Source organism: Phyllobates terribilis, unplaced genomic scaffold (genome assembly GCF_046119375.1).
Source record: "Phyllobates terribilis strain yellow unplaced genomic scaffold, ASM4611937v1 Scaffold_2__4_contigs__length_985480577, whole genome shotgun sequence".
Taxonomy (NCBI): Eukaryota; Metazoa; Chordata; class Amphibia; order Anura; family Dendrobatidae; genus Phyllobates; species Phyllobates terribilis.
In genome coordinates, this window is record NW_027362762.1 from 110,157,374 (window position 1) to 110,171,150 (window position 13,777).

Below are 13,777 nucleotides of genomic sequence, written 5' to 3' on the forward strand. Positions count from 1 at the left end.
TTGGGTCACCGGATCTCGGCCGAAGGCGTCCAGCCCTCTCCGGAGAAGATAGCAGCCGTTCAAGAGTGACCGCAGCCAACTACCGTCAAAGAAGTCCGGGCTTTTCTGGGGCTAGCAGGCTACTACCGTCGGTTTGTCAAGGACTTTGCTCGGCTTGCTGAACCACTGCATGAGGTTCTCCGAGGGACCGCGACAGCCCCAGAGGACGACGCATCAGTTGGGGGCCTGACCGAGAAAAATCCTTTCAGGCACTTAAGGCTGCTCTAACATCACCCCCTGTTCTGGCATATGCAGACTACACATTACCGTTTCAGTTGCACACCGACGCCAGCCTTCAAGGTCTAGGGGCGGTCCTCTCTCAAGTTCAAGATAATAAAGAACGCGTGATAGCCTATGCCAGTAGGTCTCTCCGTGACACCGAAAAGAATCCGGTCAACTACAGCTCCTTCCGCTTGGAACTCTTGGCTCTGACTTGGGCTATGACGGAGAAATTTGCCGGCTATCTGACAGGAGCGGAGGTGCTGGTCATGACGGACAACAATCCTCTTGCCCACCTAGAGAATGCCAAACTAGGGGCAATGGAACAGCGCTGGATGGCCAGGCTCTCTAGATTCCAGTACAAAATTAAATACAGAGCGGGGAACGAGAATCAGAATGCTGCCAGCCTGTCTAGAGTGACATCATCCCCGCCAGTGGGGGACCGGGATGAAGAGTTGGAGGAAGATGAGATGCCTGACTTTGCCCGGCTCGCAAAGCAAATAGAAGATAGCCCCCAGTATGCGGTAGGAGGGATTGAAGCCGTAGTGGGATCTCCCCTGTCCCAGCAAGAATGGGCCAAGCTTCAAGATCGAGATCCCGAGCACGTCTTACTGAAACAGTATGTGAATAAACAAGAGAAACCGCCCTCCGAAGTGAGAGCCCGACTATCGACCGGAGCCTTGGCTCTGCTTGCCCAGTGGGATCGGCTGATCGTGAAAGATGGAGTCCTGTGTCGCAGGGCCCTTTTATCCCATATGCTGGAGGAGTGTTTGCAGATTGTCGTCCCCGTGCAGTTGGCCCATGAGATGGTGGGCGAAGCTCACAGGAGGAATGGCCACTTCGGCATAGACAAGACCCCCCTGTGGACCCAGCAGTTCATTTTTTGTCCGGGGCTCCGTAAGTTGGTTGAAAACGTCTGTCAAGCATGCCGTACCTGTGAATTCCACAAGTCCGCGGAGCAGCGTGCCCCCGTCCAGACGTCGAGGCCCCTCGAGCTGTTGATGGTGGACTATCTGTTGATCGGAATATGGTGGTGGTAGTGTGATGGTCTGGGGCTGTTTTGCTGCTTCAGGACCTGGAAGACCTGCTGTAGTAAATGGAACCATGAATTCTGCTGTCTACCAAAAAATCCTGAAGGAGAATGTTCGGCCATCTGTTCGTGTCCTCAAGCTGAAGCACACTTGGGTTATGCAGCAGTACAATGATCCAAAACACACCAGCAAGTCCACCTCTGAATGGCTTGAGAAAGTCAAAGTCCTGACCTTAATCCGATTGAGATGCTGTGGCATGACCTTAAAAATGCGGTTCATTCTTGGAATCCCTCCAATGGGGCTGAATTACAACAATTTTGCAAAGATGAGTTGGCAAAAATTCCTCCAGAGCTTTGTAAATGACTCATTGCAAACGCTTGATTGCAGTTCTTGCTGCTAAGCGTGGCCCAACCAGTTATTAGGTTTAGGGGGCAATCTTTTTTTCACACAGGGCCCTGTAGTTTTGGATTTCCTTTTCCCTTAATAATAAATTAAATTAAAAACTGCATTTTGTGTTTACTTGTCTTATATTTGTCTAATATTTAAATTTGTTTTGTGATCTGAAATATTTAAGTGTGACAAACATGCAAAAGAATAAGAAATCAGGAAGGGGGAAAACAATTTTTCACACTACTGTACGGTTGGTGTCACCCTCATTAATTTCTTTGTGATTTACACCAACAATATAGTTAAGAAAAAACTCAAAAATAAAAAGTAATACACATGCAGGTAACATATACGATGACTAATATCGAACTAAATGTGGGGAGAAATCTCTTACTATAAGTGCATGTGTGCTTCGGACTAAATAGTGACCCATCGGAGAATTCACGAAAAATCAAACAAGAAGAGGACCTGACACCCAGGTGAAATTTTGATAGTGAAAAAATATACCAATTTTACTGATCAAGGATTTGGTATTCAAGGATGGGAGAAACAACCAGATGAAAAACGGGCACTGTTCCGAGTGACGAATCAATATGTATATATATATATATATATTTATATATATATATATATATATATATATATATATATATATATATATATAGAGGAATCTATTTAGATAGATAGAGAAGTCATTAAATATTGCTGCCAAACATCCAAAGGCATGTGTATCTTTTTACATATACAGTACAGACCAAAAGTTTGGACACACCTTCTCATTTAAAGATTTTTCTGTATTTTCATGACTATGAAAATTGTACATTCACACTGAAGGCATCAAAACTATGAGTTAACACATGTTGAATTATATACTTAACAAAAAAGTGTGAAACAACTGAAAATATGTCTTATATTCTAGGTTCTTCAAAGTAGCCACCTTTTGCTTTGATGACTGCTTTGCACACTCTTGGCATTCTTTTGACGAGCTTCAAGAGGTAGTCACCGGAAATGGTTTTCACTTCACAGGTGTGCCCTGTCAGGTTTAATAAGTGAGATTTCTTGCCTTATAAATGGGGTTGGGACCATCAGTTGTGTTGTTCAGAAGTCTGGTGGATACACAGCTGATAGTCCTACTGAATAGACTGTTAGAATTTGTATTATGGCAAGAAAAAAGCAGCTAAGTAAAGAAAAACGAATGGCCATCGTTACTTTAAGAAATGAAGGTCAGTCAGTCCGAAAAATTGGGAAAACTTTGAAAGTGTCCCCAAGTGCAGTTGCAAAAACCATCAAGCGCTACAAAGAAACTGGCTCACATGAGGACCGCCCCAGGAAAGGAAGACCAAGAGTCACCTCTGCTTCTGAGGATAAGTTTATCCGAGTCACCAGCCTCAGAAATCGCAGGTTAACAGCAGCTCAGATTAGAGACCAGGTCAATACCACACAGAGTTGTAGCAGCAGACACATCTCTTCAAGAACTGTTAAGAGGAGACTTTGTGCAGCAGGCCTTCATGGTAAAATAGCTGCTAGGAAACCACTGCTAAGGACAGGCAACAAGCAGAAGAGACTTGTTTGGGCTAAAGAACACAAGGAATGGACATTAGACCAGTGGAAATCTGTGCTTTGGTCTGATGAGTCCAAATTTGAGATCTTTGGTTCCAACCACCGTGTCTTTGTGAGACGCATAAAAGGTGAACGGATGGACTCTACATGCCTGGTTCCCACCATGAAGCATGGAGGAGGTGTGATGGTGTGGGGGTGCTTTGCTGGTGACACTGTTGGGGATTTATTCAAAACTGAAGGCATACTGAACCAGCATGGCTACCACAGCATCTTGCAGCGGCATGCTATTCCATCTGGTATGCGTTTAGTTGGACCATCATTTATTTTTCAACAGGACAATGACCCCAGATACACCTCCAGGCTGTATAAGGGCTATTTGACCAAGAGGGAGAGTGATGGAGTGCTACGCCAGATGACTTGGCCTCCACAGTCACCAGACCTGAACCGAATCGAGATGGTTTGGGGTGAGCTGGACCGCAGAGTGAAGGCAAAAGGGCCAACAAGTGCTAAGCATCTCTGGGAACTCCTTCAAGATTGTTGTAAGACCATTTCCGGTGACTACCTCTTGAAGCTCATCAAGAGAATGCCAAGAGTGTGCAAAGCAGTCATCAAAGCAAATGGTGGCTAATTTGAAGAACCTAGAATATAAGACATATTTTCAGTTGTTTCACACTTTTTTGTTAAGTATATAATTCCACATGTGTTAATTCATAGTTTTGATGCCTTCAGTGTGAATGTACAATTTTCATAGTCATGAAAATACAGAAATATCTTTAAATGAGAAGGTGTGTCCAAACTTTTGGTCTGTACTGTAGGTCAAAAAAAGTATACACCAGTGTAATAACAATTTGAAGAAAGATTATGTAAGATTACAATGACTATGTGTAGCTGTAATTAACCCATGTTAGATATATATAGCAATATGCAGGTATATATAGGTATGTGCAATCATCATATTGTGCAGGTAAAGTGCAATAGTGCTTGGATGCCTGTGAAACACACAGTTGCCAGTGAGTGTAATTAGATAGTAACAATCAATCATGTAAATAGCTCAATGTTCATCATATTTAATATACCTGTAAGCAGGCCATCAGGGATTTTCCACAAGGATGCGCCCACCCCGACGCGCGTTTCGGCGTCTGCCTTCGTCAGAAGCAGCTGCTACTAATAAGATTCTATCTAGGTCGGAGAGGGAGCAGGGGCTCTGCTTCTAACTCCTCCCTCCTTCTGTCTTCATAAACTTGTACCTGTAACAACTGCCATCTCCTATCTCAGTAATGGGAAAGTCTGAATACAGATTTTACCTCAGAATTGAGAAATTTGATAATGACTCATCAATTTTGGCCGAGAAAGAAGCAGATTTCTCTGATAAAATATATTACAGAGTTTTTCAGCATTTTCATGTGTGCTACTGACTTATCAAATAAAAATTAAAATGACAGTTACTCTAATAAATCCTGGGTAAAAGCCTAATCTGATATATGGCGAGCTGCAGACATACAGCAGGTGAAATACGTATTGAACACGTCACCAATTTTCTTAGTAAATATATTTCTAAAGTTGCAATTTATTTTACTTATATAGCGACATCATATTCCGCAGCGCTTTACAGACATTATTATCACTGTCCCCATTGGGGCTCACAATCTACATTCCCTGTCAGTATGTCTTTGGAGTGTTGGATGAAACCAGAGAACCCGGAGAAAACCCTCACAAACACGTGGAGAACATACAAACTTCTTTCAGATGCTGTCCTTGGTGGGAATTGAATCCAGGACCCCAGCAATGCAAAGCTGCCATGCTAACCACTGACATGAAATTCTCACCAGATGTTGGTAACAATCCACACAGGCAAAGAAAGCAAACTATAGATGCCCATAAATTAAGTTGTGTGTAATAATGAGAAATGACACAGGGAAAAAGTATTGAGCACACTTACTGAAATGTATTTAATACTGGTGATGACAGCTTAAGACTCCTCTTGAAAGTCAATATCGACCCTTTAATGGGCCTTGCCACATAATGTAGAATAAAACCCAAACCAGAATTTCTATTTGCAGACAGGTGTTTTGGGGTGTTATCCCTCCTCAGTGCTAAGCATGAGATCTGATTTGGCTGTATGAGAGGACATTTAGGATTGCTCCTTCCAGAATCAGGGCTGTGGAGTCGGTAAGCCAAACCTCCGACTCCGACTCCTCAATTTCCATGCCACTGACTCCGACTCCCTCATACATGGCTCATGTTTAAGTGATAAATTTACTGTAGCACAGATTCATCTCAGCTAAAAGTCTAGACCCTTAGATAAGGAATAGAACAGACATTTATAGAACATTTCATAACTTTCCCAAATTCTTATGAAAAAATATTCCCCACAAACTACATTGAACTACTGTACCCAATTTATTATATATGTTAGGAGTTGGAGTTGGTCCATTTTATACCGACTCTGACTCCACCAAAATGGGCTCCGATTCCGACTCCACAGCCCTGCCTCCAGTAGGTGGCATTTCTAGTCCTCTTCCTCTCTGAACAGGCAGTCTGCATATTTAATTTCTCAAAGGAGCATTGCATGGCCTATAAGTCTCCTTGCACTGATATGTCATTCTCTAGAAGGAGAGATGTTACCCATTAGACCCTTAAACATAAATTGGCCCTTTTTATTAGGTTCTGACACAGGAGTTTTACTTGTGCTTATCACTAGGTTCATAGTCAGTCGTTTATGAATCTATGGGATTTTTACATTTAGGCTATGTGCCCACGATGCAGAAATGCTTCAGATTTTTCCTGAGCGTTTCTTCATCTCTCTGGCAGAAAAAACGCATGCGGATTGTACATGCGGATTGTACATGCGGATTGTACATGCGTTTTTCCTGCAAGGAACAAAAGGATGTGAAGCGTTCTTCACATACATTTCCGCATGCGGGTTGTCAAGCGCTTTCCAAGCGATTTTAGCATCACTTGGAAAGTACTTGACAACTTGGTTACACTATATAAATCCATGCAACCAGCATGGATTTATATAATGTGACCGAAAGAATGGTAAAAAATAAAAAATAAATATTATACTTACCTTCTGATGGCCCCCGGTGTCCTTGTCTTGGCTTGCTAGCAGATTAAAAGGACCTGCCGACGTCAGCGGTCGCGTGACCCGTCACATGACTAAATGACATAACCGCAGTACCGGGTACCAACCGCACATTGAACTGCATGTTATCCGCATGTACAGATACAGTGATGTGGATGACATGCGGTCCAATGCAAGTCAATGGCTGCAAAAACGCTGCGTTTCCGCAAAATAATTGGTAGTGCTGCGGATTTTCCCGCAATGATAATCCGTAGCGGAAATTTCCACAGCATGTGCACAACACATGCGGATTATCATTGGGGAACATGGCAGGCCTTCTACCAAGCGGAATTGCCGCTGTGGAAACGCTTAAAAAACGCATAGTGGGCACACAGCCTTACAATTTAAATTTACGTTTTTAGCTAAATTTGGTGACTATTTTTTCCTTTTTAAGGAGGAAACATATGGGATCCTTATGAAACCACAATGAATAGAGACTACCAGCATAATGTGTGTGATCCATCCGTAGCCATACGGTAAGTCATAATACTTGTCGCCTTCCCTGGTGCTCAGTACATCTGTGTCCTGCATTGTATTAATTTCTTATTTGATGTCCTACAGTCTTTTTTTTATTCTATGTCATGGCCATGTACATTTCATTTGTAGAATGTTGGTCCTCTCTTTATTTCAGCTTTATGATGATTGCAAATAATTGCTTAATCCAAAATAGTCTTCATTTTACAAGATTAAAGTCAAGAAATCATGCTGAATGCTGCAATAAATATAAGGAAATGTCCACCTTAACAATACAGAAGTCCTATTAAAAATATTGTTTTGTGCCTACAGCTCCTTTACATTCCTATGTGTTTCCCAGGCAACAGACTACAAATTCTTTGTAGTCTGATCCAATAGTAACACTTTCTTCCATATATCCAGTACCTTTCACTAACAAACATTTGGTAGATAAACCAGATGTATAGGCAGTGTAATTACGTTCCAGGACTTCACTCAAAGACGATAAAATTGGTACCTTTATTTGCAGAAGACAATGGATAAAAAGTAGTTGCACTTTTGTGTTTTGATCCACAGATCCTCCTCTTAGCATATGATTAGCCGACAGCCAGCAGACTGATATATATTGTCACTGGGATACCGCAACTATATTTTAATATGATATATATATGTATATATATATATATAGTTTCAGCTGTCTGGCCACTTGGCCTTTTACAGATTAATATTTAATACATAGGGCCCTATTCAACAAGACTGTTTTGTTCATTGCTGGCCTTAGCGACGGTGCATGCTGGAATCAGACGCCCCTGATTCGTGAAGGGATGCACGCGTCTTCATGAATCTGTAGTGTCTGACTAATGACAAACACCTCCATGTGCTACTCCAGAAATCTTACTATAGTCAGGGACTGGAATGAAGCTCCACCCACTTTGTCAGACAAACGCAAAAAGTCACACAATTTTGGAACAACTCTGAGCTGCGCCTTCAATTTTGCAACTTTTCAAAGCTTTTACACCAGAATTCTGGCTCGAGAGCTTGGATGAACCAGGCCCATAGTTTTGTACATTCTGACTGGTCATCTGGCTTTTTACAATATGTTTAGATATATAATTTTGTGCTTTGTAATTTGCAGTTTTGTATTGGGTATTTCTTGGGTGGCATAGATCTCTGTGCTACATTCCCTTTTATTAGATGCTTTTAGCCATGTCTTTTGATGAATTATAATTAAAGTTTGTTACTTTTATTGCACTTTTGTGCTTCCTTTGTTTTTAGATATTTTTAACTATAGAAAGAGTAGAAATATAAATGAATAAAATCTGAGTTATACTTTGTCTTTTCCTAATAAACTGTACATCAATTTGCTCAGCTCCTCCTGCCCTATAACAGGTTTTAGATCAGACCCCATGTTTTATAAGACTGGTTCCCTATAAGATCTGTCGATCAACACCGGTAAGCGGACACAAGTGGACATTCTTTTTATCCATGGTCTTCCTTAAAGATGACCTGCAGATCAAAAGTTCCCATAGTTTACTCTTACAGAATTCTCAGGGGAGCAGTGGGAATAAAGTATTTAGTTTAGTTTTTTTTAAATTCTCCATGCGGTTCCAGAGGCCTTTTTATTTTGTGCAAATGTTTATGTTTTTTTACCAAGGTGGCATTGCTCCAGGGGTAATAATGCAGAACTGCCTAATGATATGGCCCCAGAGAATCCTGTGAGCGCTGCACCCTTGGAAAAGACCCTAAAAATAAACACTAAATAATATATATTTCTTAAACTGTATAGAGGATTTAAAGAAATTGTCCAGCCTTAGGCTACAAGTCTTCAGTCACTCTATTTGACTGCACATCATGCACACCGAGTGCTATGAAAATTCTCCCACGGCGGTCATGGGACCATGCATGAGATTTTCATACTTCCGGCCACATTCAGACTAGACGTGCCTCGCACAATACCCCTGCATTGACCGAGGCTGCACTCATCTAGTCGGCACATGATCGCATGTATGGAAATTGACAGTGCGCTTTGAGGTTTCACGAGTGTGCAGTCACGTAGAGTGACTGCAGACCTTTAGCCTGAGGTTGACAACCCCTTTAAATAAAAAATGAATTACTCATGGGAGCAACGGGATTAAAATAAGAGAAAAATCTGGTTACTTGACCTGGTGACAGGTTTTCTTTTAATTTAGATAAAATCTTAATCTGATACAATTTGAGTGCTGGATCCTATTTCTACTATTCATTAGAAGATCAGAGATCTTACACTGGGGTGTACCTCCATGGGGAGAGACTGGTTGCAAGCTTGGTAAGCCAAAATGCCTTCTTCCTTTCTAAGTCAACCAGATAGGTTAGATGGATGTAATACGACTACATGATCAGACTACATAGGGTTTGCTTGTAGTCTGTTACCATGGAGACAATTTGATCTTCTAAAGAGTTCTAAGGAGCAAAAAAACAGTAGGTGATTATAAATCAAGAAAGTAGGTTTTTAAGATGGGCAGAAAGATTTGATTTACCCTGGTCTGGAGTCCAGTTCGGTCTCGGTCATCTATGGCAGCTGGACCAGGGCTGTGCGAGCTTCTGCATTTTTGGAGTAGTTCAGTTTTTCAGGCTCATACCTAATGGGTTTAATTTTCATTTTTTATTCATTTTTTTTAATAATTTGGACTTTCCCTTAAGAAACTGGAAAACTTTTCCAAACTTCCTTGATTGTGGGTTTTTGGCCACTACTGCTTCGACATCAGCAGCCACCCCCAGCCTCTGATTCTCGTACCATTGTTTCAGATTTGTTTTGGCCATTTTGGAACAGCTTTATAATATCTCAGCGTAAGTAGAAATCACATTTATTTTTATGTTCGGTCATTTAGACCTTAATGAGATAATATACTGATTATGTTGAGAACAGTCTATGATCTACTGCTGGGAGTATGTCGTTAAATCATTTAATGAACATGTCATCGGGAAGGTCACTTTACAGGTGTTGGTGTCACATCCATCCGCACATTGCACTCAGCTACATCACTGTCTATTGTAATGTCAATGGAAATGTTAGCAGGATGCATCTTCTATCTTGTTGGTATCTTGCAGACCCAAGACGTCTAAAAGCTACAGAAACCCTTACTACCTGTGTGACCCTGTTGGGATGAGCATGTACAGTGATGAGTTTGGCTGGAAACCATATTCCAAGCCAGAGCTGATCCGAACCGCGACAGCATCAGGAGCCAGAAACCACAGACCCCATCCTGATAAGGTACTGTGCGGATTATATTCACAATGCTATGCCTCTAATCTGGGCAGCTGATAATAAATCCTATTTTGCTTTAATATTTCACCCTGGTTCTCGACTTTCCTACCACACTGTAAAAGCATGATGATTGTTTTATCCTCTGTCATGTGAACAGAGGCCTATGGCTAGTGTATGCACTCATAGTTTTCCTGGCTTATACGCCATTTGTAGAGTTAAAACTAATTATAATCCAATATCTAGGCTGCCGGTGCAATGCTCTGATCCACTTAAAGGGAACCTGTCAACATGAAAACACAGCCAAATCTGTAGGCACCAGTATATACAGCAGGGGGAGCTGAGCAGATTGTTATATGGTTTTGAGAGAAAATATTTAGTATAATCTGTGTTTTAATCATTAATCCTCTGCCTTTTCTCAGATTTTGGCTCCATCAGTGACTGACAGCTTTCTTTGCATGAATGTACATACAGAGTGAGCTGTCAGTCACTGACAGCCCCGCCCACTGGACCCAAAATCCCAGAAAGAGCAGAGGATTCAATGACGATCAGGTTATACTGAATCTTTTCTCACAAAACTATATATCAATCAGCTTAGCTCCCCCTGCTTTATATCATGGTGCCTGCACATTGGATGGCATTTACATGGTGACAGGTTCCCTTTAAAAAGAACCTGTCTCTTCAAAAGTGTCCAGATTTTGCTCTTATTTTATTTCCACTGCTCTCCTTAATATACAATTTTTTATTTTTTTTTAATCCGCCATACGATACCAGAGATACGGACTGTTGCGCACGCAAATGGCACACATAGTTTCGCGAACCCAATATGCCACGGTGCCGGGCTTTCGTAGGAAGGGCGTAGCTAAGCGGCTACCAGGTGTTCACTGGAGCTCCTGATGGTGGAGTCAGACTTGGCTGCAGGTAGCCGCCAGGTACCACTCCTAGGCAGTCCCTAGTACTGCAGCTGCTGACCCCAGAGGTCAGGTTCGCAAACACGGATATGGACTGGGGCTCCATTCAGACTCATAGGTTCAGGATCCTCAGGCAGAACGGTTACTGACCCTGAGAAACAGGACTGATTCAGACACCGCTGAAGTGGCTTCAGGATACAGGTGCTGCTGATGCGGCTTCAATGTTCGGAAACTGGTTGTAGCAGTCCGAATATATGGGGTACTCGGATAGGCACACGTTTAGACACACAGGTCTCGGATATTGGTTCAGGCACTGGCCGCTCTAAGACCAGGGATTCGGGTTCAGGACACTGGCCATACCGGGACCAGGGATTCAGATTCAGGGCGCTGGCCACACTGAGACTAGGGATTTGGGTTTAGGACATTGGCCACACTGGGACTAGGGGACCTTACGATAGCACTGGTAGAACACCACACTACATATTGACTAAATGTGTTGCTTGGAACCTTCCTATTGGTTAGGGTGCCTTTTAAACAAGATGCCTCCCAGCTATTGGCTGGGAGCCATCTTGCTGGTGAACTCTTAACACTAAATGCCTCTCAGCTATAGGCTGAGGGCATTTTACTATATATGTGCTCTGCCTCTTTAAGAGCAGATGAGCACATATGCCCTAGGCGCACTGCTGGAAGGAAGCAGGGAGCACGCCGGGGAACCATGAAGTGCGGCCGGGCCGGTGAGTATGCCGGCGTCCCTGCATGGAGGGGGAGGAGGAACCCTTCAGGGACGCTGGCAATAGCGTTACATGAGCCTTTTTATTTAGTGCTATTTTTTATGGTATTTGCTAAGGAGGTGGTGCTTATAGAATCTTCTGGGGGCGTGTATTTAGGCTGCTCTGCATAATTATTCTGTGATCATTGCACCCTTGGCAAAGACCATAAAAATTAGAACAAAATAAAAATCCTATATCTCTGCTCTGGGTCCGTATGATGGATTGTTAAAAAAAAAAAACTCCCCAAAAAAAGCCATACTTAGTGGGGCAGCAGAAATAAAATAGAGAAAAAATTGCCCACTTTTCATCCGATGATAGGTCCTCTATATGTGTTATGAATATCTATTATTAAATAAAATCTATATAATGCATAAAAACATAATTGTAATATTTCTATACCTCTACTAAAGTTCTAAATTAAAATAAAGAAGCAACTGAAAAAAAAAAAGTTGAGTTGAGTGTACGGCTCCTATGTAGACTTTTGTGTTTCCATGATTACAGTCTACATGCGTTACTTCCTTTGCCCCTTATACATGCTAATCTACAAAGGGGTGAATCAAAGGGAAGTAAAAGCCCCCATACACATTAGATAAATGTCTAGTGAACACACCGTTTTTAGCAGGACCTGTATCAAGGCCCCTTGACCTCCCCCTACAGTTTATGCAAGAGATAAGAAGTCGCCTTCTGCCATAGATGTATGACAGCAGCTTATTCCTCTCCCTATTGGAGACACATGCACGCTCAGATGAAATGAGCATGCATGTGTATGGGCGGGTTCGGATAAATACTTGTAGATGCATTTGAAGCAATCAGATTGGTTGTTGGGGTGAGCATAGTATTCAGAATTATATCAGCAAGTTTTTTGTGAAAAAAACAAACAAACCAGACTTCTTTTGTAGTCTCAGATGAAGCCATGCCGAAGGCTGGATTCTTATCTCATGTGCATCTGTCACTTATTAATTATCTCTGCATTTTAGAATGATAAGTTTCATTTCTGACTTTAACAGATCACTTTCTGTAAATCAGCTGTCTATTTATCTTCAATTTAAAGGGAACCTGTCATTAGGTTTTCCCCTTATAAACAAATCCCAAGGTGCGCATATTGCATACTTACTCTCACATGGCCACTCGGTCTAGCCTCCAGCACCGGAGAATCCTCACTGCGAGGATCCACAAGTCTGCAGTCACACAGTGTGACTGCAGACTTTTATGTAAAGCCTTGACAACCCCTTTAAAGACTGCCTGGTCTAATTTTACACAACCTATTTGTTGGCTTACTTTTTGCCCCCCAAAAAAATGCACCACAATTTTGGCGCATTGTGTTGCCCATTAAGCCACACCCCTGTCAGCGAGACCACTCCCCCTTGTCAGAGAAGCTGGAAAAAGTGCCTGAAACGCATCATAAATATCGTTCAAGTCAAGAAAATCAGGTGTTGGTGGAAATTACACCAGAATTGGGGTCCATTTAAGTTTGATAAATATGCCCCATTGTATAATATTATAGATTTTGGAAATGTAAGGAGGGAGACGGAGAGGGGTGAAGAATACGATATGTGCGATGTAGAAAAATAATTGTAATGGAAAAGGGGAACGCAATTTAAGATCTATTTCTGTGACCCTTTCTTACCTTAAAAAAATCTAAAATAATGTAAAAAACAAACACTTTTGTTTACATTTCCCATGATATCAGCAAAAAAATAAAAAGTGTAAGGCCCATGTATCGTGTGAAAAAAAAGACAAAAATGAGAGAAGAGGCAAAAAAAGAAAGAATTTTAGAGATCTTAAAACTGCATATTTGTAAAAAAATTTAAAGGTCACGAGCCAGGGAAATGGTGTGGTCTTTAAACTGGTTAAACCCATGCCAAAGGCTATTATCTGCACTGACTAAAGTCACAAACGACCTACTAACCGCCAAATCTAAGCGACACTACTCTGTCCTCCTCCTCCTAGACCTGTCATCTGCCTTTGACACAGTGGACCACTCCCTCTTACTACAGACTCTCTCATCTCTCGGCATCACAGACTTGGCCCTATCCTGGATC

The 13,777-nt window shown here is 41.9% G+C and overlaps 1 protein-coding gene across 1 annotated transcript in view; it reads left to right on the plus strand.

Annotated features, from left to right (window-relative positions):
* TEX26 (testis expressed 26) overlaps nt 1-13,777 on the plus strand; it is a 58,582-nt gene that overhangs the window by 20,208 nt on the left and 24,597 nt on the right. The window contains exons 3-4 of the mRNA XM_073669832.1: nt 6,755-6,836; nt 9,901-10,063. Coding sequence (XP_073525933.1) covers nt 6,755-6,836; nt 9,901-10,063 — 245 coding nt within the window. The remainder of the gene's footprint in view (nt 1-6,754; nt 6,837-9,900; nt 10,064-13,777) is intronic.